The 27857-nt window shown below is 42.8% G+C and overlaps 1 protein-coding gene and 1 long non-coding RNA gene across 3 annotated transcripts; one reads left to right on the forward strand and one right to left on the reverse strand.

The window, feature by feature from the left end:
* Positions 1 to 874: 874 nt before the first annotated feature.
* On the reverse strand, positions 875 to 1629 carry LOC143126122 (uncharacterized). The gene is made up of 3 exons (XR_012987381.1): positions 1477 to 1629; positions 1298 to 1377; positions 875 to 1153 (listed from the first exon to the last, which is right to left on the reverse strand). It is a non-coding gene; the product is annotated as an uncharacterized LOC143126122 (long non-coding RNA).
* A 12694-nt stretch (positions 1630 to 14323) lies between these two features.
* On the forward strand, positions 14324 to 26161 carry LOC143125323 (cadherin-1-like). 2 transcript variants are annotated; one of them, XM_076286670.1, is made up of 16 exons: positions 14324 to 14480; positions 14766 to 14880; positions 16501 to 16772; positions 17181 to 17330; positions 17415 to 17558; positions 17658 to 17802; positions 17963 to 18135; positions 19844 to 19972; positions 20622 to 20807; positions 20929 to 21173; positions 21760 to 21902; positions 21988 to 22212; positions 22704 to 22928; positions 23155 to 23285; positions 24015 to 24158; positions 25219 to 26161. In XM_076286670.1, exons 1-16 carry the CDS (start codon positions 14430 to 14432, stop codon positions 25426 to 25428), a joined length of 2688 nt encoding a protein of 895 aa, XP_076142785.1. In that variant the 5' UTR covers positions 14324 to 14429; the 3' UTR covers positions 25429 to 26161. The 2 variants fall into 2 exon arrangements, with proteins under 2 accessions (XP_076142785.1, XP_076142786.1); XM_076286671.1 differs by having other exon boundaries at positions 16501 to 16757.
* Positions 26162 to 27857: the final 1696 nt, after the last annotated feature.

A 27857-nucleotide genomic window follows, 5' to 3' on the forward strand; every position in this document is an offset into this window, starting at 1 on the left:
TGCTTTGCCTACACTTTAAGTCAAGTGGTCAATCCTAAAAGTGTTACAACTCTGTTTAACACATATTTTCTGATTAGTAACTTGAGAAATTTAAACTAACTTAAAACAACCCACTTGAAGGCCTCACACTATAATGAGATATCAACAAGAACAAGACATGTCTTAGAAGTTATTGTGTACTCATAATTCATTTATTACAGCAGATATTTATGTAGATATGTGTAGAAAAAAAAGAAGTCTGCTCTCTCTCTTATTTTTTGCATCACACCACTGTCCCGGTATATTCTTTGGATCAGGGTGTCTTCCTCCGCAAACACCACAAAATCACACCACTCCATCCCTGTTAGGAGCAGCTGACCCTGCACCTGCCAGTAGTAGCCATGGCCCTGCTTCAATTCCAGGTTGCCGTCTTTCATTTTCAGATGTGGATAATCCACAGCTCTTAACATTTGGGCATTTTATTTCCACAAGGCCAAATTCAGTACTTTCTGTTGGGTCAAAGATAACCCCATCTGGTGATGTACCTAGCCATGGAGTGTCGGGGTGTATAATGAAGCCACAAGGGTAGTAGTTCACCCTCTTGAGCTTGCAGTACTCTTCGATGGCATCAGCTTCCATTTCGAGACCCCTCTTCATTGCTGCTGTCTGACGGACCCCTTTGAGCAGCCGGTCTGCCATCTTATCTAAGGGGCATGGTTTAGCATGGCATATTTCCCCAAAATTTGAGGAAGTGAGTCTGGGTTTTCTCAGTCTATGCCAGTCTGCTGATGTACTTTGACCCCTAGTTGCAGCCTCTATTTTGTTCGCCATCTCCCTGGTAACCTCAAGTGACTTAAAGTGTAGATGTTGATGCTCAGTGGAAACAAACATACTGCATGATGTCTCCAGTCTGCAGCCAGCCAATGGCAAATCTGGGCATGGTGGAGCGTCATGGTGAGCAACAGGGCGACTTCTTGCCTTGGGTTGTTGGTATGACAGGGGACTGCCTGCTTGTACCAAACCGAGTGCAGAGTCCACTAGTGGCACCTCACAGGTGATACCCATTGTACAAATGGTTGGTGCAGAAACAGGGGTGAACTCTTTGTAGATCTCTGACACTCTGAGAATGGACAGGTCCAGCAACTCTCCACTGATGGCTTTGTACAGTGTGGACCTATTTGAAACAAATTGAGAAACGCCAGTAAGATACATCACTTCATAACTACAAGTAACAAAACTACAGTTTTCTTGATTTGATTGAGAAAAGTAGGCCTAACAAATTAATTAATAGATTACTAACGACTAGCCAAATTCTCACCTTACTCCCTCGGCCATGGTCCTCTGCTTTGGTTTGGCAGACATCACAGCCATCTTCTCGACGGGACCTGGTTTAACACCCTGTGAATATAGGCCATAAGCAGTGATGAGCTTATGTGATGTGTGTGTGTGTGTGTAGATGTAGTATTGAAATTATTGCTACATTATTTCAAGACTTACCAGGGTTCTTGGCTTGTGCCACTGTTGTTCACTCTCCGTACAGCTCAGCACTGGTGGAACAACTGGAATGTTTAGCTGAGAATAATGTGCAGACTGGAAAAGTAGAGCCACACAATGGTTACAGAGCACTGATCCAGCTACACATGTACAGCTGTGATGGGCCAGCTCAACAGGGATTGAGTCCTTCAGCCCCACCTGTAACAAGATGTAAAAAAATATATATATATATATAAAAAAAGAGTAGCATAACTGATTTGTCATATTTATACGGACTACTTAAGTAAGCTACTGTTTATTTTTCTACACTTATTTAAAATATTTAGTACAAACTTAACTTTTTTGTCTTGTAAACACTGTTAGTAAAGGGATTAATAATCTTTTTCTTTTAATGTGGTCAGTGGAGCAGTCTATTTGATTTGCAGGTACACACTTAAAAAGTACCACGATTGCAGTATATCCACTTAGACTTAACATGTTTACATAAACTTCTATACCTATCTTATGTGTTTCACCTTTAACCTGGGATGTTCAGCATACCTGGAAAAACAAACTATACTACACCACTGATTGCTGTTAGTGAAAACATAGTAGTAGGCTAACGTAGGGTACACTGGTCATTTTAACGTGAATGGGGGACATGGTCAACCAAATGAACATGGTTAACCTAGGGCAAAGAACCAAAAGAACACAATTAACCCAGGAACATGGGTAACCATCTTAACGCTATCTTAACTCTACACTCATCCTACACACCACACTGTGAGGTGGTTTTGATCTGTCCATTGACGGATGACATAACGCCCTCACACACACTACTCCTGTCACTGGATCTTTCTTGGACACTGAGAGGAAATAAATTAAAATACACACACAGAAATTAGTTGCTAATCATATCAAGATAACAAGGTATTTAATAACACTAATAAAGTATGTGGTATTATTGACATGATTTGATGTGAGTTTAAATACTTGGCTGCTAGCTATAACGTCAACAGCTGATCTGGTTGCTAACAGCTGATCTGACTGCAACAGCTGAGGTAACGTTATCGCTACTCACCTTCAAAGTTGTGGATGTAGCTTGATATGTACAGTTTAAAACCTTTTTCACGCTTGCAGCCGGGTGCAGGTGAACAGTGGTCGACAATCCTGTGGACGTCGTTCACGTCGATTTTCGGGAGGCTTTGTAGACATCTAGCAATGCTATCTATCTATCGAATACATTGCTCGCTGACGTTACGTTGTCTTGGATTGAAGTTAGCAAGTTAGAAGTTGGCAGCCAACTAACAGGTCTAGCCATTATCTAGCCTACTTTAACTAGACATGTACTTTGTGTGACATTCATTATCACTTTTATTCGACGTATGTGTTGTGAAAAACAACGTATATTAACTATGCCCCACAGTTGGTCAGGTAGTAGTATAGTTGACTCGTGAAGTCTGACATTTGGAAACTATCAATAGTTTATGCTAAAACACTGCAGCAACACAGAAAGGTCAGGGCCACAACGCAAAACCGCAAACAAAATTAAGGCGTTAACGTTAACGCCTCTCCATAGAGAAACAATTGGCCAACGCGGAAGCGTTTGACAGTATGCCTTGAACTAGGACGTTAAAGGAATTATCCGGAGTAAAATGCACTTTAGATCGATTTCCGGATGATTGGGGGTACATACGTTGAGTTGACATCAAAATTATGTCATTCGGATGTGTTTTGAGAAAGTTCGATTGTACCGTTTTCAGTCACAACTCGTACCCTGGAAGTGAGCGGGGCATTTCAATTGCGCCGCTACAAAACGCTATTTTTGTACCTCTTCTACAGTTCCAAACAACATAACACTTACGTGGTAGTGAGTAGAGGGTCCCTAAAGCCAAACTGAAGTATCCCGAGGTCTTTATGTGGTCGAATAGAGAGTCCAGAATGAATTTCATCAAGCCAGTACCTTTCCGGGAATGTTGCCATCTTTGCCGCCACTTTGAGGGGAAAGTCTGTAGGAGTCTTATTGCTGAGTGTGTTGTAACACGCTCTGGAAATTCACAATTTCGTCCCCATTTTTAAAAAAAAAAAAAAACATAGTCCAGTATTTCTTTCGAAATTGAAATGAAGTTGTATGGACTGGACTATGTTTTTTTTTTTTTAAAACGGCGACGAAATTGTGAATTTCCAGAGCGTGTTACACAGCAATAAGACTCCTACGGACTTTCCCCTCAAGGTGGCGGCAAAGATGGCAACATTCCCGGAAAGGTACTGGCTTGATGAAATTCATTCTGGACTCTCTATTCGACCACACAAAGACCTCGGGATACTTCGGTTTGGCTTTAGGGACCCTCTACTCACTACCACGTAAGTGTTATGTTGTTTGGAACTGTAGAAGAGGTATAGAAATAGCGTTTTGTAGCGGCGCAATTGAAATGCCCCGCTCACTTCCAGGCTACCAGTTGTGACTGAAAACAGTACAATCAAACTTTCTCAAAACACATCCGAATGACATAATTTTGATGTCAACTCAACGTATGTACCCCCAATCATCCGGAAATCGATCTAAAGTGCATTTTACTCCGGATAATTCCTTTAAGAATTACAAGAAAAATGAGCAAGGAATGGATAGACAACGGAAAAGGAGGCTTGAGCTGGACACACTAAGGCTATTCGCTGCAACAGCCAATGCCAACTGCAAGGATAAGGACATAAGAAAGGACAAGGAACAGGAATTGGAATCGGAAGCACAACATCTGACAAAAGAAAAAACACCCGGAGCCCCCAGGGTGAAGGAGATGAGACCCCCTCCGTACGCGAAAGTTGAGAAATTGTATAACAGTCTCCCTGAGGCAGCACACACTTCTAAACACAATAAACAAACGGATGGACAATTTCTAAGTCTTGCAGGAATCATTCTAGATGGAACAGAGACAGAGTTGGCAGAGGAAATAGTCAGAATTAGGAGAAGAGGACGGGAAGAAGCCCGAGTGACTCACCGACGGCCACCCCGGCACCGTGCGTTTTCACCTCCACCATCATCTTCATCATCACCTTCACCGCCCCGTAATGTTTCCTACACCAGAACACGACGAGCAGGAAAAACATCTGACCCGGATGAAGTTGAAAGAGACCGCATAAGATACATGGAAAATTTCAGAAAAGCCATTAGAGCAGCAGAAGCTAATGCCGCAGAACACATTGCAATAAAAGGCGCCTCTGACCCACAAACAAGAAGAGCATCTGACATAGATGAAGTGGAAAGAGACCGCATAAGATACATGGAAAACTTCAGAAAAGCCATGAGAGGAGCAGAGACTAACGCTGCAGCACATATCGAAATGAAGGGGGCCTCCGACACAAAAGAGTTCCAAGACACAACTGAAAACCAACAGTCAACAGTAGCCAGGTCTCACTCTGAGCCAACACTCTTTCCACCAATGCCCCCACCACCAACACCTCAGGAGACAAAGGGGGGAGCCAGTCCTAAAACACAGCAGCTATGTGAACAGTCTGACCAAGGACATACAAGGAGTGCTTTCAGCTGGGCAACCACCACCTGTCCACGATCCAACTCACAGGCATCTCTAGAGAAGCACCTGTTGCACGCTGCATACCAACCAGTTTCAAGGAGAAGCTCTCTCACCCTGCAGGGAACAGGGAGATATGCGGATGACACCCAAGGCCCTGTCGCACCTAGGAAGGAAGCCTCTTTATCCCCCAAAGTCGGTAGAACTCCCACTGAATTGGGTGAACAAGAATTCTGGAGAGAAAGACGAAAAGAAGAATCTAGAATTATAAAGAGAATACACACACTAAGAGAAACAGAGGAAGGCTTTGGCGGAACTGCTGTTGAACTGGATAAACACCAAATTAGCACTCACCTGGCAGGAGGTGGGTGAACACATATCTGAAGAGTTTATTGCCCGCAGAGCAGCATACAACCCCATCCTAATGAATTATCGGAATTACATACTGGAACTGATGGAAGAAAACGACAGCCGCCCACAGCGCACAGTGAGAATAGTGGAGGGCACACTGACAGGAGTGGATGAACTAGGAGAAGTCTGTCTGAAAATAGAGGGAGAACCAGCATTTCAAGCTGACCCGAGCAGAGTACATTAACATGAATTCAAGGCAGAGGAAGAATATGAAATTGAGGCTGAAGAAGATGAGGAACTGGAAGAAAACCACATGGATCAACAAGGACTTACTGCCAACGAGCCACTGAAGCCCATACTCAGACAACCCATTAAAATCAAGTGTCCTGACTGTGAAGGATGGTTCAAAGGCGAAACCGGACTGCAAATTCACCAAAGGACATGCAAAGGACGACTACTGGCAGGTGCCACACTGGAATGCCCACTTATAGTCCCACCCGGCATGGTGAAAGCAGGCCTATGGGGAATTCATCGAGTAAAGAGAGGAGTAGAAAAAGGACTCAGCGAAATCCAAAGAGGAGTACGAAGGGGATTAAGTGAAATAGAAGGGGGAGTAAGAAAGAGCCTGGATGAAACAAAAAAAGAATTAAAGAAGGTGGAAAAGGCAGAAAAAGAACGACAAAAGATTAAGGCACAGAAGAAGAAGGACGAAGAAGATCATTCAGACACAGAAGAACAGATGGCTCCCCTGATAATAAAGAATCAACAAGCCCACTACCAACCATGGTCTCACTCAGACACAGAAGAACAGAGCAGGCCCACTACCAACCATGGTCTCACTCAGATGTCAGTGGATTAATGGCAAGATTACCTGTGCTTCATGATGGCGCAGGCCTGTATATAGGTGAGCTCGAAAGAGAAATGACCGTAAAAACTCTAGCCTTAGGAGACATCAAATACATTTTGAGCATGTCCTTGGGAAAACACGAAACCACAACTGTGCTAGAAAGGGAGCACCTTGGATACATTATGGATGATAATGCTATGGATGGAGTACCATTTGATGGATATGGAGAGCTCTGAGAGCTGCTTATCCTAATCAGTGCAGCCCCACAGCACGGATATGGAGAGCCCTGAGAGCTGCTTATCCTAATCAGTGCAGCCCCACAGCAGTATGGATTGACAATTTACAAGAGAGTGAGAACCCAGCTGCCTTTGTGGAAAAAGCAGCACAGAAATGGCGAAATGGAGAAATTCAGACGAGCAATCCTCGATGCGCTACCTCAACCTGTAAAACTACAATTGGAGAATGACTGGCGGCTTGCAGTGATGACCAAGGACGAGTTTAGACAAGCAGTGGCCCACTTTGTGAATCAGTATAGACAATCAGAAGAGAAGAAAAATCAACAAGATCAGTATGCTCAGCGAAAGCTCGTAGATGTTCAAATACAGGAGGCAACAAGATACTGAAACTTTTAGCAGACAAAGACTTATATACCAAGGGAAGAAGGGCATAGCACCAGAACATACAGAGTCTATTCCCAGAGCTCCACAACCTGCTACTAAAACTAATGATGTAATTTTTTTTTTTTTGGGATTAATTGGATACAGAAGTGACTGAGTGGAGTGATAAGAGCAAATAATTGCTCCCCTGCATGCTATGATTTCAAGACCGGATCTGACAATTTGAGAAACCCACTCACATGGACAGTGGACGACAAGGAGGCCATTCCCAAGGGCAACCGGACCATTCATGGTGATCCAGGCCATCCCAACAGCGGTGCTGATGCAGAAGAACCAGAGGTCTGAGGGGAAACCACACCCGACCAACAACCTCAGCCAGGATGCTCACACTGGGGGTGAGCCCGCTGGTCACTCAGACATCACTGCAGTCTTCTCAGCAAGGAGCTCCAAACGCCAGAAGCCATGGCAGTCACACCAGCTCCCACAACCACCACTCCTGTTTAGTGGAAGGACTCAGGGTTCCAGGAGGCAGCAGAACATCCAAGGGAAGAACAACACATCAACGAGCAACGCCAACAGGAACAGCAGCCCCACCAATCCCAGGAATCGGAGCCAGAACCAGAATCAAGCACAGCCTTTGCCTACCCGATGAACAGCACGCAGAGCCAGGGGGGCCTCACTCTCCAGAACAGTACACCACCATCGACCCTGTCATCCTCAGCTACATTCTTTGGGGAGGACAGCAACCAGAACTTTAGCCCCTTTTTCCCTGACATTGTTTCAACAGACCAGCACACGGCGGCAGCCCAGCCGCAGCCCACATAGCAAGAGTCCAAGAGACCTGGCCAGGTACAGCTATACTGAACTGGATTGGAAGGAGCTGGAGGAGATGGTCCAATACTGGACCACCGATGACGATGACAGTGAATAAGCCATATGAAATGTGTGATTTGTTGTTTATTGCCATGTATGACGGTATTGCTCAGACACTGTGTCTAAACAACTTAATGTGTTAAATGAAGTAGAAGAAAACACTCATTTAGTTGAAGGGAAGGTTGACCAAAGTAAGTATATGGAAATGCAGGAGGGTTTTGCACAAGACATAAAATATGTGTGCGATGAGTTTCCACCACCACCAATATGAAAGGTCGAACAAATTCAAGTAACTAATAGCTGTTAGTGTACATGATGAATGATATGGTAACATGTGAAGCCGTGTGAGCCACATGGCACGTTGATGAGGATATGATGTGATAACTATATTAATTCATATTATTAATAATGATCTATTATTGATACGCTATAGGCAGTATGGACAATTCTGCAAGAAGCCTAGAAATGTGTAGGGATGTGGAAGGTTATACTTACATGTATGTTTTTCATATTAATCATATATAATTACACACATAATTCCTTTAACCATGTAATCACATGCATGTTTTTTCATTTAATCATATAGTCATAGTAGGAACTTAGTTTTTTGGAGGACTAGCCCTCACAGGCACAACCATCCACAATTGTTGGATAGACTTGCTTGCAAAATTTAGGTATATACTGTATCATTGTGGCCACATGCTCAGTTTCCCAAGTCTAAATTTGGAGATATTCTGCACCTCTCCTGTGTACCTCATCAGAACAGGACACTGTGTTGATTAAGGCTACTCGGCCCTATAACGGGTAAGATCCTTGTTTTTGGCCTGCATTGGGACGACCTAAGGCAGGGGGGTTGCCGCCACAGTTTCTGGATGGCTGTTAGCGCCTTGAAGTTTGGTTTCAAGGCGGCCTGAAACCTCTTCCTATCTGAGTACTGATCTCAGAGTCTATGTGTTGTTCACATACCACAACAGTATCATGTGGGCCAGAGGATGCAGAGCTGCACTCACAGCACTAAAATTTGAAATAGTCTTACTTTGGATAGTAATGACTAGGAAGGCAGAGCATGGAAGGCATATTCAACCATATCTAATAATTTTTAGTATGTCCTCTGTAAAACTAAGGACTATAACCATTACACATAAGGAAACAACATTACTTATGATAAACGAGAACAACCATTTTAGTAGGATTAGTAGCATTAGCTGTAATTGTAAGTGTCGTGAATCAACCAAAGACTGTCATGATTGGCTGGTATGGGCTCCTCCTATCATGGAGATGTAGATTTTAGTTCACCTGTCAATAGTGATAGTCTTCCGGTAGGGCGAGTGGAGTCACATTTTTAAACACCACTTTAGGGCAGGAACCGACTCGGAGTCCAGCCATTTGTCTTAAATATTTTGGTAAATGGTATCATTTATCAATTGCTGCTACACTAGTGTCACCAGTATGTATTTTAATTGTGTTTGTCTTGTGTACCCTTGCAACTTATGTCAATCTATAGCATCAATTTGTATTCCTGCACTTACCTTAGCAATCCACAGGTATAGGAATTGCAAAGCCTTATATTTTATGTGGGAAAAAAAAAAGTGATTACCTTCGGCAAGTCTTTTGCATTATGTGATGCCTTATATTCATTATCTTATATTCATTATGCAATGCCTTAATATTCATTATGCACTGCCTTATATTTTATGTGTTAAAAAAAAAAAAACGTGATTACCTTCGGCGAGACTTTTGCAAGCCTCGAAGGGGGGAATTATGTGGTGAATTTTCATGAATATCCCATGTGTTGTCAGGCAGAAGTCGAAGGATGGTGTTGTGCACATGCGCAGACACGACACAGGCCTACTGCAGATTATTTAACTAGATGTACCGCAGAGCGGTACAAAATATGACCGCCGCCCAGTCCAGCACATTTTTTCCACAAAAAGAAATCACGCTGAAAGGCCTATATGATTCTAACTGTCTCACTAAATTGCATTATCCACACTCAATTCTCACTGGTATCTGCTAGACAACAAGTACCAAAACATGATTAGTTCATAGATTTCACATGTAAAATTCATTTTATACAACCCCACCTCCATCTTGCCTGTTCATAATTCTGAGAAATTCTTGATTGTTTGTGTTATGTTTATGTTATGAGTGTGGGTGTGTGTGTGTGTGTGAGTGTGTGTGTGTGTGTGTGTGTGTGTGTGTGTGCGTGCCTGCGTATGTGCCTGTGCATGGAAGCGTACATATGTCTACTGTGTGAGTGTGTCATGATTACTGTGAATGTGTGTGTGTGTGTGTATCTGTTTGTGCACATGTGTGCACATGAACTGGGTTAACATGACCCCTGGAGGCAAATATACGGAAAAAATGGTCATCCTAGGCCCTACAGTTCTCAAGATATTCACAGAGAACTGTGTCTGGCCTACCCTCCTTTCGGGGGGTCCAGTCCAGCGGGGGGGCTACAGATCGATCAAAACGAAAAATGACAGTTCCATGCTATCCATGTGGGGGTACATGCCCACCAAGTTTTGTGTACCCCGGTCTTTCAGTGTCCCGGGAATCCTTGTTGGTGTACGTCACTAAATGTACACATAAATTGTTTTATTGTAAGGCCCCCCATGAACGAAAGTACACATAACTTGGCATGCATTCGGAGGGTGTCATAATGATCCTACACTTTCAATTTCGTGCAGTTTTGACCATGTCAGCCAGAGATATTGTGATGAAAACACCTAATTTTTTGCTTTTTAATTTTTAACTAGGTGGCGCTATACATGAAATAAGTGGTAATGGGATGGGTTGACATGGCCCCTTGAGATCAACATACAAAAAAAAGGTGGACCTCCTAGGCCCTACGGTTCTCGAGATATTCACAGAAAACTGTCTCCGGCCACCTACAGGCCAGTTGGTGTATAGTAACATAAATTAATTTATTGTGTGGCCCCCCATGAACGGAATTCCACGAAACTTGGCGTGCATTCAGAGGGTGTCATAATGATCCTACACTTCCAATTTCGTGCAGTTTTGACTATGTTAGGTCACAGATACCTGCGATTACAACACCTCATTTTTACTTTTTTGTGTCTAACTAGGTGGCGCTATACATGAAATGAGTGGTTATGGAATGGGTTGACATGGCCCCTTGAGATCAACATACAAAAAAAAAATGGTCCTCCTAAACCTTACGGTTCTCGAGATATTCACAGAAAACTGTGTCTGCCCTACCCTCCTTTCGGGGGGTGCAGTCCAGCGGGGGGGCTACAGATCAAAACGAAAAACGATGGTTCCATGCTATCCATATGGGGTTACATGCCCACCAAGTTTCGTCTACCCCGGTCTTTCAGTGTCCCGGGAATCATTGACAGAAATTTGGACATGCGAAAAAGAAAAAAAAAAAAAAATCTGACTAAACCTATATGACCGCCGCTTCGCTGCGCGGCGGTCATAATAATATTTGTGACAGCTTGGTGAGCTCATCCACCAATATAATTTATTGAGTGTATACTGATTGGCTACAAGGGGGTCTGCCATTTACATAGGGGGCAGACGCCCGGCCAGGGTTGGCCATATGAAAAAAGGAGGTGTTTTGATAACTTACAAAAACTTTCCCCAAGAGGAAAATCCTCAGAACGTGCGCACCTTCTCCCCAAGGCCTGGGTCGTGGAGTCTCTGCTGCAGAGGACATCCATCATTCGCAACTCCTGCCTGGCGACACTTAGTCTCTGTGCATTTTTTCAGAGCTGTACCCAGGGGGACTTGTGAATAAAAGCCTAAACTTACACCGCACTTTCCTAATAACTTAAGTTCTCTCGCGTCACTGACAGTAGCTAGAATGCATAAAAAAACACCGGGGAAAACAGTGTTCAGTCCACCAAGTCATAAGCTATCGGCGCTGCGCAGCACCAGTTGTGATATTTATCTTACGGAGTGTAATCGTAGGTAATGTCATGTATGAAAACTAGTATTGTTAGGCAATACTACAAGTGCAAGTCCAGGGCAGCTGAGGTGTGGCAATGACATCATCGCAAGCAGGATGTGCGGTTTCGCTGTCTAAACGAATTCAAACGGGCTACGGTTTCAGATTTCTCCACTCTGGGACCAGGTTTCAGAAAGGTGCGGTTTCGGGCAGTGCATTTACAGGATTCGTTTGGACGCTCGGCCAAGACGAAGCAAAACCTCTGCGTTTAACCTAAAAAGCGTCTCCGTGTGGACGGGCCCTAAAAAGACATGACCCTCCCCTATTTTCCTCCGGTGACCCCGTTTATAAATAACGAACGGTCCCTAAGCCAGAAAATAATTGAGATGTGTTCTATGTAGTGAGATATGTGTTTGTATGTTAAAATAATGATTTTATACAGTTAGGCGTGTATGCAAGTATCAAATGATTCATGCCTTCTCCCTCCGCCCCCGTCTCTTCAGCCCCAGGACCGAGGCGTTCAGGTGGCGTGACTGGCGTGAATTCGGCGTGCCCTGTCTGCAATCCTGCCTTTCAGTAAGGTAAGTGTAAGTCTTGTAGCAGTGTTTAGCCTATGTTTCTGACATTTAAAACTCAAAAACCAAAATATACTACATAAAGGTGTTATCAGGATTAAAATTCTCGTTCGTATGACGAACAATCGTCATTTGGAAATTCGAGTCCCTGGTGGTGCACTCATAATCAAAGATAACTGTCTCTCTAAAAGCTGAATGTGGAACGCTTTTTTTTTTTTTGCTTAAATTGTTTGAACAGGGATAGAAATAGACACTCCACTGACATTCCAGAAATAGATATTCCACTTTGTCTTCTAATTTGTACCCTCCATTTTCAAATTTTTCAAATTTTCTTGTTCCAAGACTAAGACTTGTCATCTTTCTCAAACAAGATTTTTACATTTCCAATCTAGTGGAAGCATTACACACTGCATCACAAATAATTCATTCTCAAATTCAACTCAAATCATTAACTATCTTGATAATGTTGAGTAATGTAATTTTTGTACAAGAAGCATTAGCCAAGGATTGTCATGTGTGCTGATTGCCTTTCTTGTCTCAACAGGGGCAGTAAGGACAAGATCCACCCACCACCCAGTGCATGCTACATATGTGTGTGTAATAAATTGAGAGGGAAAGTGTGTGTGATAAATGAAATTTAATAAAGTAAGTAAAATTTTGAATTTGTGCTTCTTTTCTGAAATAGTACTAGGTGTTGATTTTTAGATAATTTATTCCAAGATGTTGATAATTTTACACTCAATATACATGATCAAACTACTGGCTACTGAGTTCAACTAGGGGTATTGGATGTTACTGTTTAAAAGCTTTATTAGTAATCCTTTATACATTTGACAATCTTAACTTTATAAAGCTTGAAATTCTGAACAAATACTGTAACTCCTTGATTTGTTAGTGACATTGACTATATAGTACAAATGGGTGCCAGACGTAAAATGAGCTGGTCCGCATTTGGCCCAAATAAGGGCCGCAATCGCCACTATCGAATAGTCATCTGGTCCGGATCTGGCCCAGATCATTATGATAAAGTGCACATTTGGCCCAAATAAGGGCCGCAATCGCCACTATCGAATAGTCATCTGGTCCGGATCTGGCCCAGATCATTATTATAAAGTGCACATTTGGCCCAAATAAGGGCCGCAATCGCCACTATCGAACACTTATCTGGTCCGGATCTGGCCCAGATCATGACGATAATTTGCACATTTGGCCCGGATCCGCCAAATAAAAAAACACATCCGGTTCAGAGCCGTCCCAGAGCTGGGCCAGATCATGAAAACGGATGCGGAACGGTATTGGCCCGTTGTGCCAAAAGACACCCGCCCGGGTCCGTTTTGCGGATCCACCTTCAGTTCTGGGCCGTATCCGGGCCAAATACATTTTGCTATCTGGGTTGTAATCTCACCCGAAGTTGCTGTAGGGCCTACCTTCCAATAACGTTGTCTGAGCTGTTAGATCTATGTCTACTTCAGTGAATAACGGGCTGATACTACATAGGCCAGTCATTACTTTTATAGTCATGAGGCAACGCTTTGGGCGAACTCCATGTAGGCTCAAACAAACGAAACAGGTTCATTCACAAACGAAACAGGCATGAGACTCTTTATACTATAAGTGCAAGAGACTCTTTATACTATAAGTGCAAGTCCAGGGCAGCTGAGGTGTTGCGATGACATCATCAATACGCAAGCAGGATGTGCGGTTTCGCTGTCTAAACGAATTCGAACGGGCTACGGTTTCAGATTTTTCCACTCTGGGACCAGGTTTCAGAAAAGTGCGGTTTCGGGCAGTGCGTTTACAGGATTCGTTTGGACGCATGGCCAAGATGAAGCAAAACCTCTGCGTTTAACCTAAAAAGCGTCTCCGTGTGGACAGGCCCTTACACAGCACAGCCGAACTCACTGCTCACTCAGAAGTGTAAAAAGGGACGTTACATGCCATCACTTCAGAGTCTCAAAAAGTCTCCAAGAACGCCAGATTTGTCGCTAGTCGCTTTTTACAAAAAAAGTCACTTGGGGGGTCTGAAATCTCGCTAAATATGGCCACAAAGTCGCTATAAGTTGGCAACAATGCAGGCGCGCCTGGGCGAGGTCACCTGTATCCTACAACGTCACCCTTTCGCCGAAACTACCTGGCGGCGATAGCCTACTTATTTCCGCAATTGGAGGTCTGAGTCATTTTGAAGTCTCGCAGTGAGCGCCATAGACATTTCTTTTGGAGTGGAACCGAACAGGATTATTTATTGGATTTATTTTACAAAGGGGTTTGAATCTGATGGAGGTTTGTTGGTGCTTGCGCTTCGGAGCTTTTCTTCTCCTTCTCCAGGTTGGTTATCTTTTGTTTCCCAAGCTGTTTAATTGTAGACTTTTTAGCCTATAACCCATTTCCTGCGTGTGATTAATGTTCAGGGAAGTTAAATGTAATGTCTACCTTTGAGTTGAAGAAACTTAACGTTGCCTTGGTTAGGTTTTTTTTTTCCTTAAGGCAGGTGGATCACTCATTTGAATTGAGTCTGTTAAACAGGATGAGTAAATTATGTGAATGCGCTTTCTACAATTGAGCTTTAAGCCTAACATTAACTAATTGTATATTTTTCTTTAAAATATCAAGGCACCATCGTGTGTAACTGGGGAGAAATCATCATGCGCACCTGGCTTTGATTCAGAACTCTATGTATTCAAAGTCGATAGAGTTCATCTTCACATTGGCCGGACGCTTGGTAAAGGTACGTTTTATGCGATTGACGCAGTAAAAGGCCTCGCCCTGGTTTTCTCATCAAAATGTGTTGGCTAATGATGAACTGGGGCCTATTTGATTTATACAGTGACTTTCAACCATCAGTTTATAATGTTAACGATTCAATTATGTGCAAGGCAAATTTATTCAAATAATTGTGATAGATATTTCAAATAGTGTTACCTAAAGTTGATAGTAAAGTGACTTAACTCAGAATTAACTTCGGATATTTTTTGGGGAGTGACAGCACGTAGAGTGCCTTATTTTTGGTTTTGTTTTAGCTTGTGATGACCCTGGTGCATCTGGAAGACAAGGCCACACTTGTTTCAGCTATCAAATGTTGCATTTTCTCACTGCTGCATTAATCTAGCAGGGCTACATTAGACCTTGGGCTGCCCCACCTGATAAGAATGGCTGCAGTTTGTTGAGGTGCAGCTGGCCTCATCCCTGGTTGTTGATCTCTCTTTCCTTTATATTTTTGAAGTTTCAATAGGCCATACTCGGAAGACTAAAAAACTCCAGACCATTTTCAAATTTATTTGAGAACTGTTGTGGACATGAATACTTCTAAGTTTCCCTGATTGTGTAGTTTCAAGTGTTTTAATGTAAGACAATGCAGTAATTTTAACCTAAAGTTGTTGATCAGGTAGGATCAGGACCTCTTAGTTGTTTTTTGATTAACTGGGTATTGTCTTAGCGCTAAATATGGCATTGAATATTGATGCCAAGGGGAGTAGATATCAATTATTTTACTGTGTTGCTTTTATGTTGTAAGAGCTTTTGGAAAAGTTGAGATCCACTAATGTTTCGGTCATCCAGGTTGTCAGGCTCAATGTCTTTGCAGGCTTCTATGGGTGTGTTTGAGCAAGCCTTAACGTGACCAGGTGGGACAAACAGGTTCTGCTTCTGCAGGAGATTTTTCTTTTCTTTTCTCACTCTCTCTTTGGGGGAGGGAACGTGTCTGTGTGGTTTCTTAAGCTGTAAAATAGTATTACAAGCACTGAAGCCTCCGAAGTCACAAAATGGATGGGGAGGGCTAAAAAAAAAAAAGATTCACATCCTTTTATCACAAGATGGTTGTAGCCTCAATTGGTCTAGCTGACAAGGTACTGTGCTCTAGTGTGTGTTCATTCCATTCAGTTGAAAAATGATATGGCAGTTAGCTGGGTACTTTCCCTTTGCCTATGCTATAACACTAGACCTGTTCTGGTCCGTCATCTTTTAGTTTAGTTTCTTACCACTCATTCAAAATTACAGCAAACAGGAACATTGTAATCTTCTGATCATCTTCATCCTTTATCTTTAGCTGGCTTTGTAATTTTTGAAGGAATGTGTTACAGAAGATAAAACCTCTTTGTGCTTTTCTGAGGCCCCTTATCAAATGCTTTACAAAACAGCACTGTGGTCACATAAAAGGCCATTTATTCATTTGTGCTCATCAGTTACAACGATAATGGCCACTTCCTCCCCTTAGAGCATTAACAGCTAGCCCATAGGTCAGAGAGTGAGACCAGTGTGGCCATTAGCACTAGAGGATGGACTGAAATGGTCAGTGTTGCATAGTAGTCACTAATCCAACCCCCCCACCCCTCCTTTCTTTCCTCTGCAGTGGTTTTCGATGACTGTACCGGCCGCAAGCGAATTGTGTTGGATTCGGCAGACAGCCGTTTTAAAGTGGACACGGATGGAACAGTGAAGCTGAAGAGACAAGTGACCCTGCATGATGGACACAAGAGGTTTTCACTGCACGCGTGGGACTCCCAAGGCAGGAAGCACACAGTTGCTGTTGGTGTGGAGCTCGACCGGCCTCACCAGCACCACCACCACCACCACCAGGTGGACTTGCACCAGATGGACTTGCACCAGGTGGACTTGCACCAGGTAGCCACAGGCAGCACAAGATGGAACAACACTGACCTCTGATGACTGACTTTTCTTAAAACCTGCAATTTGTCTTACTAGTCTGTAGTGTTCAGGGGAAATGCACACCTTTGTTTTATAGCAGAGGTTTTCAACCAATGGTGTGCAGCCCATTGGTCAGAAGGCATTGTGGGTAGCCCATGACATGCATTCAGTAATGTAGTTTCACTGTGAGAATCAGTTCTTTTTACCCCACACCTCACAACAGTGTTCCACAGGTAGTGTCTTAATCAGAATGTCAGAATGGCGGCCCCTGGGTCACAATCAGTTGTAAAAACTCGTTTGATTACATTTGAATTTGTTAAAGATAATTCAGTGTGTAAAGTGTATTAGCTTGTTGGTTCATTTGGTCACACTTTAACTCCACAGCCTGATGCGACTGAAGCAGTTCCAACCGTGCCAGTCCTGGTGTTTCCAAAGTCATTTGGTGGTCTAAGGAGGAGGAAGAGGGATTGGATTATCCCTCCCATCAACTTTCCTGAAAACTCCAGAGGCCCTTTTCCACTGAAGATGGTGCAGGTAGGTGTGTGGTATGGATGGTGAAGTGTGTGTTTTGTGGGGATAATATGGATAGATTATTGACTGAATCAATTTGACTTCTAGATAAAAACCAGCAAAGCTGGTAAGGTGAAGATCATCTACAGCATTACTGGTCAAGGGGCAGACGACCTTTTCACAATTGACCGTGAGACGGGATGGCTTTACGTCACTCAGCCCTTGGACAGAGAACGACAGCCTTCCTATACGGTAATGTTTTTAAGAAAAACCCTGTTGGAGTTTTAAAGACTGGGGGCATCCAAGTGAATATTAGCAAATTCATGATTTTGTTTTTATCCTACCCCTCAGCTTCTTGCCCATGCAGTATCAGACGGTGGTGGGAAAGCAGAGGAGCCCATGGAAATCCACGTAATTGTAATTGACCTAAATGATAACAGGCCTATCTTTGTGAAAGATCCTTTCCTGGGAAATGTTGCAGAAGCATCAAAAATAGGTTTGTCAATTGTAATGTGTGTGTGTGTGTGTGTGTGTACGCATATATATTGTTCTTCCTGTTTCATGTCAGAATTAGTTGCTTGGTCACTTTAGTTTTCTAGGCTTTATTGTGTTTAAGGTTTTCATTGTGAATTTGATGCTTATTTGTTCTTGTACAGGCACTGAGTTTATGGCCGTTAATGCCACTGACGCTGATGAGCCTGGAAATGCAAACGCTGACGTCCGATACAAAATCCTGAGTCAAGATCCACCAATACCACTAAAGGATATGTTCGACATCAATCCTTTAACAGGAAAAATCAGGGTGAAGAACAGTGGGCTGGATAAAGAGGTACACTTTGACCATGATTTATACTTGTGATTTGTAATCTGAAATATTGAAGTGTTTTTAGACAGCAGGAAAGTGTGACGGGAAAAGAGCTGCTTTATCATGTGTTCTGATCTGACTACTCTCTGATTATGAATTCATTCAGGTTTGTTACCTGTGTACTTAATGGCCTCATCTCAATGTGTAGAATTTAAAGAAAATAGTTTGAAGTGTTTTGTTCCCTTGGTCTAATTCAAAGTTGATGCAGAGGCATCCTATACAGTATCAGAGTTGATGCAGAGGCATCCTATACAGTATCAGAGTTGATGCAGAGGCATCCTATACAGTATCAGAGTTGATGCAGAGGCATCCTATATACAGTATCAGAGTTGATGCAGAGGCATCCTATACAGTATCAGAGTTGATGCAGAGGCATCCTATATACAGTATCAGAGTTGATGCAGAGGCATCCTATATACAGTATCAGAGTTGATGCAGAGGCATCCTATACAGTATTTAGGATGGGGAAGATTGATAGAAAACAAGTAGGAGAGAAAGATGGAAAAAAAAAAACTCACTGAAGAAGGTTACTCCAAAGTCCTTTTAGGCAAGTCCCTCCACTCGGCGGCCATATTGTAACGTTTTTTGGGCACTCATCGGGCATCCTATTCAGCAGAAATGTGTGTGCGCAAGGCTTCACGACACCAATCTTGCTCCAGTGGCTAGTTCACAACACATGATTGGCACGATGTCTTCACAACACACCTCATGATTGGCTCAATGTATTCACATGTCAACGTTTTGCCGAGGAAGGGGTGGGATATGTGTAGACAACGGCCATATTGGCGTTACAAACTAGCCCCATGCATTTTTATGGAGGATTTTTGAGTGCTGTCTCCTCATTAGAAAGTCTCTGGTTACTCTGACAGGCCAGAAAACCCTTCTTCTATTTCTGTGAGCTTTTTGTTTGGCAGTTTGCAAACTGAGTGCATTACTGCCATCTGCTGGACTGAGGTGTAATGGCAAGTGTACCCTGTAGCCTCCTTCTGGCCACCGGGTAATTAAGGCGAATGGACAGTTTAACCCAGTTCCTGCCTATAGCAGATAATTTTGTCCTCGTAGGTTACGTTGACATGACACTGTGAGTAGACGTGGTGCACTGACATTCACAATTGCTCAGAGTCAGGGTGCCACATCACTGTGGCTAGTGCTGTGGCTATGGCTGTGCCCTCTCAATGGTCAGTAGTGGGAACCACTGTCTCCTTCACGATTTCCTTTTAAAAGTTTCTTATAAAAAGGAGATCAATTATCAACAATGACAAGCCAGCTGGAACCTGCCGCTCTCTCTCTCTCGTGGTGCTCAAACGCGTTCCCAATTAAATGGAGGAGCATAACGCAGTTAGATCTGCTGCAATGGAGATCTACAAAGAGTATCATCTCAATGTAACATGCTGTTTTGATATTGACATTGTAAATGTTCTCTAAGAAGAGTGTAAAGCAGTTTGCAGTAAAGTTAACCACAACGTTATCTATCGCTGGAAAGTAGTTTGGCCACCCCTGGTCTAATGTGTAGGACCTGAAACAGTGACCTGCATTGTGTTGAAGTCCAACCTACTCTTTACTGTACTCTTATTAACACTAACATTGAGATATGAGTGATGAGTGAGATTTGAGAATCATTTTGGTATTTGACTAATGAATAAATTCTATACATTTGTTTTTGCATTTCCAGAAAATTCATGAGTACACTTTGGAAATTCAAGCAGCTGACGATGAAGGAAATGGTCTAATAGCCGAGTGCAAAGCAATTATTACCGTAACTGACAGCAATGACAATGCTCCAAAGTTTGACCCATCTCAGGTAAGCAGGGCATGAATTTGGTGGAAGGGTGGAAGCCTGACAACATTGCTGCCAATAACTATAGGTGCTTCTCAAAAAAATTGAATATTGTAAAAAACTCCATTGCCCTACCAGACTGAGAGATTAAATGGGAGGAAACATTTCTGTGTTCATTCTGCTAATATTTTGAAATACTGGATTTCTGATTTCCATTAGCTGTTAACGGTCATCAAGAATAATCAAGATTAATACAAAAAAGCTTGAAATATTTCACTTTGTGTGAATCTATAATAAATGAAAGTTTCACTTTTTGAAATAAATTACGTGGAAGAAATTCAATTTTTCATGATATTCAAAATAGTTTTAGATGCACCTGTATATCGCTAATGGTGAAAACTACAGTTTTAAGTGTCCTTAATAAGCTAATAAGTGCACCTATATATCGCTAATGATAACTACAGTTTTAAGTGTGGACAGTGTGAATGTTTATATGGTCATGGTTATAGGAGTCTTTATTTTCATTGGTTGCCTGTGGACTGGGCTCAAAAAAATACAGAAGTGAGCCTGAAGAATGCATGAGAAAGTGAAACAGTTAGAATGATCTGATGTAGCCTACGTGTTTTTAGTCCAAGGCACAGCTATTTTTGCTGACGTTGTTTTGCTTTTCTAGTACACGGTGACTGTCCCTGAAAACAAAGTGGGGGAAGTGGTGGTGAAGATGCCTGTAACGGACGACGATGATCCCAACACCTCTGCCTCAGCAGCCAAATTCAAGATCATCAGTGGGGACCCAGCAGGGATGTTCAGTGTTGAGACAGGCCCCAACAAACAGGAGGGCATCATCAAGACTGCCAAGGTGTCTGAAATGGATCTTGCCATCTTTTGAATGAAGTTTTTTTGTTTGTTTGCTTTCCTTCTTTTTCCCCCATCCTTCCATCCTAACTAAGTGTTTGTGTTTGCTGCGGTCATCTACCTAGCCTCTGGACTTTGAAGCTGTGGCCAAGTACACGCTGGTGGTAGCAGTGGAGAACGAAATCCCGTTTGCAGTTTCTCTGCCAACATCCACTGCTCGGGTGGTGGTGAATGTTGGGGATGTCAACGAGGCTCCCATCTTCAGTCCAGCAGAGAAGACCATTTCTAAGCCTGAAAATGTACCTGTTGGCACACCACTAGTGGAGTACTTAGCCAGAGATCCTGACACCGCTATGAAGCAGAAAGTGACGTGAGTGCTTGTGCCAATTTGATGTTTCAGCGCATACTCCCACATTCCTACCAAATGCTCACATATTCCCCATAGAGCTGCAACATCTATTATAATCAATTAGTTGTCAATATTACATTTTATCCCCAAATATTTTGACAGTCCTCAATTAATTAGGTTGAGTGTTCAGTAAGTCAAAATTCTTAAAATTGAATATCAAAGGCATATTTCTTTACTTCTCTGTGACTAAACTAAACTCTTTCGGACCTGGAGAAGTTTAAAATGTTGCAGGAACATGGGAAGTCTAAAAAGTTGTAGGCCTTAAAAAGGACTTAAAAACATAGACACTACCAGTCAAAAGTTTGGAGATACTTAGACATTTCCATTCCATTGCAAAGGCACATTCTGTTTACTAATCGATAATTTTAAAAGGCTAACTGAGAAAACATAGGTGATCCCTTTTGCAATTATGTAAGCATATAATGTAAGCTGAAAACTGCTGCCCTGAGTAAAAAAAACAATGCAAATGATCTCTGCTAGTATTCTGTCTATAATGGAGTGGAATGGATTTTTTTTTTTTTTAAATACTTAAAGTGCTTCTTTACAGGTACAAAGTAGGCAGCGATCCAGCTGGTTGGCTGAGTGTCGAAAAAGACTCAGGAATAATTAAAGTGAAGACTGAAATGGACCGGGAATCTACCTTTGTCAAAGACGGCCAGTACAAAGCCCTGATTCTGGCTATGGATGATGGTATGTGACTGTCTTTGGGACGACTTCTGTTCAGTTCTGTTTTTTTCCCTCACTGATTTAAATATCCTTCCTTTGTCCACAACAGATTCGGTCCCTGCGACTGGTACTGGAACGCTCATTATTAAGTTGGAGGACGTGAACGACAACCCTCCAGCAGTGGTGGAGAGGCTGGTGAAGGTGTGCAATGAGGAGCCACCTCCCATTCTGCTCGCAGTCACAGATCAAGACACTGAAAGTAACGGTCCTCCTTACGGAGTAGAGATGACCGGGGACTCAGCCAGAAACTGGACAGCAATAATGAACGACACAAGTAAGTCTCCTCTGGGGGGTAGTGTGGCCGTATTTTATCGTTCTCAAAATCACTCTAAAAGTGATCTCCAACAATATTATTCTTCATGTTATAGTTTGTGTGGACATCATTCATATTAGCTAGAATACTTTTTATTATTATTATTATTATTATTGTCTGTGAGCTTCTCTAAAGACTGGTAGTCCTCATTAAAATTTCTTTCACCTTTGAATTTCCCCTTGGCAAGTATCTATCTATCTATCTAGGTGTTAGATCGATCGATCGGACTGCTGTGTTGGGTCTTTAATTTGAGGGAAATGGGAGTGTAAAGTCCTTGGTATTTCATATATATATATAGTTTTCTGAAACTTAATTTATTTAGTTGATCTTAGTAAAGACCTGTAACACGGGGTATTAGCTGGCCATGCACATACTAAATAATAAGTGAATAAGCTTAATTTAAATAATTACTGATGGTTTATTTTATAGAATCTTCTTGCTTTGTGTTTCAGATACTGGCATTATACTCCGATTGAAAACCAAGTTACCGGAAGCAAAATACAGCATCAGGCTGAATGTTCGTGACACCCATGGCTTGAGCCAAGTAAGCATTGTAGAAGCCCAAGTGTGCAACTGCAAGGGAGCCGACTTTGCCTGCACAGACAGGGATATCGGTGCAGCAGGATTCGGGCTTCCTGTCATCCTGGGAATCTTGGGAGGCGTCCTGGCCCTACTCTGTAAGAATCTCCCCTCTTTGTTTTAAGTATTTTGATTGAGGTGAAGGGTTGAAAGTGTCTTTGGGGGCGGGGGGCGCTGCACTCACTGCTCACATACTGCACTGAGCCCAGCGGCCGGCACAGTGTGTGTGTGTACAGCCTTTAAGCCCTTAGGACGTTTCCCTGCTGTTGGAGTTGGTTGCTCTGCTGCCAGGCCTCTTCCTAAACGACTCATTCTGCCCCCCAGTGTTGGTCCTGTTTCTGCTCATGTTCATGAGGAGGAAGAGCAACATGAAGAAGGACCCGCTCCTGCCAGAGGACGACATCAGGGACGACATCTACTACTATGATGAGGAAGGCGGAGGAGAAGACGACCAGGTGAGCTCATTTCTCAGATGACGCTAGTTACCTGTGTTGTTAGCTCAGTTTCCACCCAACGTTTTAAAGTAACACAGTGTAGGAATTCCCCTTTTCAGCCCCTTTTCATACATTTTCAATGTAACTGGGTTCCCATGTAACGCTAAGGGCGTTACCCAGTGTGTCAAACTGATGAAAAGAGTCATGTTCCTGGTTGGAACAACAAAGCTACTTAGTGCAATACCAGATATTGCTGGTGTGCATGGATATTACATAACATTATGATTGCATTGTATTGCTTTCATGCATGTGTTGACCATTGGAATAAGAAATACTGAGCCTTGTTGAATCTTCACAGGAGGTGGTAGATTAACTTGCTATTTGTAAAGGGTATAATGCATCTATCATGTATCCCCATGCACAAAACAGCCACACAGCCTGTGCTTTCTTTAAATTTCCAAATCAAGCCAGTGAAGTGAGTGATCCAACATCTAGTCAGAACATCTTAACAGATGATGTCATTTAAACAGGTGAGGCTGTTTGCCAGTACAGGCGGAGAAATTCCTGGAACTTTGTACTTCCTGTTGGGAGTCGCTCTTCATTGTAATAAAATATGAGCAGTGTGGTTAACTTGGTGATTCATCTCGTTCTCTCTCGCTCTCTCTCTCTTGCTCTCGCTCTCTCCCTCTCTCGCTCTCTCTCTCTCTTTCTCTCTCTCTCTCTATCTCTATCTCTATCTCTTTCTCTCAGGATTATGACTTGAGTGTGCTACACAGAGGCCTGGATAACCGGCCTGAAGTATTCAGGAATGATGTGATTCCCACCTTCATGCCCGCACCACAGTATCGACCACGTCCTGACAACCCTGAAGATATCGGGAACTTTATTGACGATGTAAGTCAACTACATTTTCTTGACTTGCCTGTTTTACACACCTGCAGACCTGCTAACCTATGCATTAACCGTATGCATTTTGCGTAGTAACCATGCATTTTCACATCAAAGCTCTGATTTTTTACTTAAAACTACGCAAAACGAGTAGACATCCAACTTCTCTGGAAAGCTCCTTGAGCATGTGAATTAGAATCTGCAAATCTATTTCATGTGAGGATGAGATACAGAGAGAGAAAGTGAGAATGACAGGCAAAGCATAGTGGCCTCTCTTTATGTTATTTTTTCTTCTCCAACGGTGGGTTAAATGAAAGACTTGATGAGGTGACTTCAAGCTACCCCCAGCTACCGTTTTGCGAAACTAAAAATAGTTGGGATAATGTAGAACTAATCATTGCAGCCTCACAGATGGCTGAAAGACACCACGATCTGAAAGAAACAGTGCATGTGCAAGTTGAATTCTTTAAAAAAAAAAAGGGAAAAAAAAGTAGGCTATTGTGAGTAAAGGGATAGACTGCACACTGACAACAGCAGATTTCTCTGGCCTCTGGATATAGCCTCCGGCCTCTGGATATAGCCTCTATCTACTGTAGCCTATATCCAGGTGAATTAAATATGTTGGCATAACATGGACGATAGATGTATTTCTGTACAAAATAAATCTTTAATAATAATGGATTGAAAAGAGGTAATAATACCAGGCATGATTGAATAGAGGCCACATATGAGAAAATGGACAACATATCCACATCAGTCCCTATCAACCCAAGTGTTTTAGGTCAGGATTATTAGGCTCTAAAACAGATTGTCAACATTATAGAGCTATAAAAGATTCAGTTTGCACTTTCAGGAACACATTTACCGGTAGATAGATATTCGACATTAAAGATGGGTCTTACGAGTATGGCTGTTTGTTTTTGACTGCATTTTTTTTCCCGGCTCGAGTTGCTACTCAAAAAAATTCAAGATTGGCAGGTCTGCACCTGCTTTGAAGGAGTTGGTCACATCTTTCTAATCCCCTTGCTAATGTTCTCTGTGTGTGTGTGTGTGTGTGTGTATATAGAATCTGAAGGCAGCTGACAACGACCCCACGGCACCACCGTACGACTCGCTGCTGGTGTTTGACTACGAGGGCGCGGGCTCCGAGGCCGGCTCCCTCAGCTCCCTCAACTCCTCCAGCTCAGGAGGCGACCAGGACTACGACTGCATCAACGAGTGGGGCCCGCGCTTCAAAAAGCTGGCCGACATGTACGGTGGAGGAGAGGAGGAATGAGGGGACGCACTCTTTTAATGGGAACAACTGTCCTAAACCATCTCGTTCTAAACAAAAGCCACTCCTGCGTGCTGCGTGCATTTTCAGCAATCTGATGGTGGGCTTTATCTTGAAGGTTACATATATATATATATAAAAGTATATATACTTTTATGATCCTGTGAGGGAAATTTGGTCTCTGCATTTAACCCAATCGGTGAATTAGTGAAACACAAACAGCACACAGTGAACACACAGTGAGGTGAAGCACACTAATCCCGGCGCAGTGAGCTGCCTGCTACAACGGCGGCGCTCTGGGAGCAGTGAAGGGTTAGGTGCCTTGCTCAAGGGCACTTCAGAACCGGCAGCCCTCCGGTTACAAGTCCAGAGTGCTAACCAGTGCGCCAAGGCATTAGCATATGCGTCGAGGTTCAGACGCTATTAATAGTAACAATCTGCAATCTGCATCAGAATACATGTGTATTCTTAAGACTTCAAAAGAAATGCGTTTAAAAACAACTAAACTTAACGTTTGGCAGTCATGCATTGCGGTTCAGACGCTATTAATAGTAACACTACCAGATCGTTGCTTTCTCATCGGAGGTTCAAAAGAAATAATGTGTTTAAAAACTACTAAACTAAACGTTTGACAATAGTACTGGACGGTAAGAATGTGTTCTTTGCACATCTCTGTAGCTGAGTGCATTGATTGCCCATGCTGTACCTAATAAAAAAAGGTAAAACGTTAAGCAAAGTGTGGCTCTTTATTCTTTTGCAGACAGACAGTTTTGGATTAGGCTACCTTATGCTGTACAAGTAGCCATATTTCAGTTGCACATACTGTATGTAATGGCAACTTTATGCATTAATACTATATATACTGTGTATATATATATATATATATATATATATATATATATATATATATATATATATATATATATATATATATATATATATATATATAATTTCTAAATAAAAATCAGCATTTAGGCTACTGTTTGTCATTTTAGAGTAATATATTTGCATGTTATAACACAGAACTGTACTGTACTGTGCAGTAATGATATCTTCAAAACATAAGTGTAGAAAATGTATTATTTATTTATCAGGCCTGTGTTCAGTTACTCCCAAGTCCCTACTGAATTACAATAATATTATTGCCTCGCATTAGTGTGTTGTCATACCCTCTGTGTTTATATGTAACTGGAACAAGAGAGAATAAATTTTTTTCATTAAGTAATTTATTTGCTGCAAGACCAGCATGCCACTGGCAAAAACAAATAAACAAAATACTGTTGAGTGGCTTTTTTGTTGAAGTAGTCAGTTGGTAAACATATAGAGGAATACAGAACAGAGCTCATTGCTCTTTTTTCTTCCCATACCCCTTTGCGGCAAGATCAGCTCGCCACTTAGCCAGAGTCACTTTTGATGTAGTTACCAAAATACTGTTGATGAGTGGCTGGGTCTCGTTCAGCGTTGCACTGCTTGCAGGTGATGGCATCACTTTTCCGTGTGTAGGTCCTCTTCTTTTTTCCAGTCTGCTCCTCTTCTATTCTCTTCCTTTTGTGATAATATTGAGTTGTGTAGGGGACCATGGATTTCCCTGCAGTTCTGGGAGGAACCACAGGGCCGGATGCAGATAATTGCGGTGCAATCAGAACTGGTTGGGGGGCAACTTGAGGCTGGGGTGCAATCAGAACTGGTTGGGGTGCGAGCTGAGGCTGGGGTATCAGTAGGACTGGTTGGGGGGCAACTTGAGGCTGGGGTGCAATCAGAACTGGTTGGGGGGCAACTTGAGGCTGGGGTGCAATCAGAACTGGTTGGGGGGCAACTTGAGGCTGGGGTGCAATCAGAACTGGTTGGGGTGCGAGCTGAGGCTGGGGTGTCAGTAGGACTGGTGCGACTTGAGGCTGGGGAGTCGTTGCCTGAAGAGGTGGCTCAAGGGCTGCCAAAAAGGCTGGTGTACTGTCATGATGGACTGGTGGGTTATGTCTGCGTTTCACCCGTGCCATCCCAGCAGTATTTGGTGGTAAAACAAAGGTATGGGGACTCTCCACATGGCTAGTAGGCATACAGGGTCGGCCTTTCCTCTGAACAGCAGGGGGCAAACCCTCTGGGTTCACAATGGTAGGCTGCGGTGCAGCAATGCCTTGCTCCAAAACACTCTTCTCCTGTGCCCGTCCCCTTCTGTTGTGCCTGAACACACAAGATAAGAGAGCAATGCCTTGCTCCAAAACACTCTTCTCCTGTGCCCGTTCCCTTCTGTTGTGCCTGAACACACAAGATAAGAGAGCAATGCCTTGCTCCAAAACACTCTTCTCCTGTGCCCGTTCCCTTCTGTTGTGCCTGAACACACAAGATAAGAGAGCAATGCCTTGCTCCAAAACACTCTTCTCCTGTGCCCGTCCCCTTCTGTTGTGCCTGAACACACAAGATAAGAGAGCAAT

Source organism: Alosa pseudoharengus, unplaced genomic scaffold, assembly GCF_046254945.1.
Source record: "Alosa pseudoharengus isolate Yale_2024_CS ecotype anadromous, Long Island Sound unplaced genomic scaffold, YU_APseudo_1.1 YU_APseudo_1.1_scf_16, whole genome shotgun sequence".
In the NCBI taxonomy this organism is placed as follows: Eukaryota; Metazoa; Chordata; class Actinopteri; order Clupeiformes; family Clupeidae; genus Alosa; species Alosa pseudoharengus.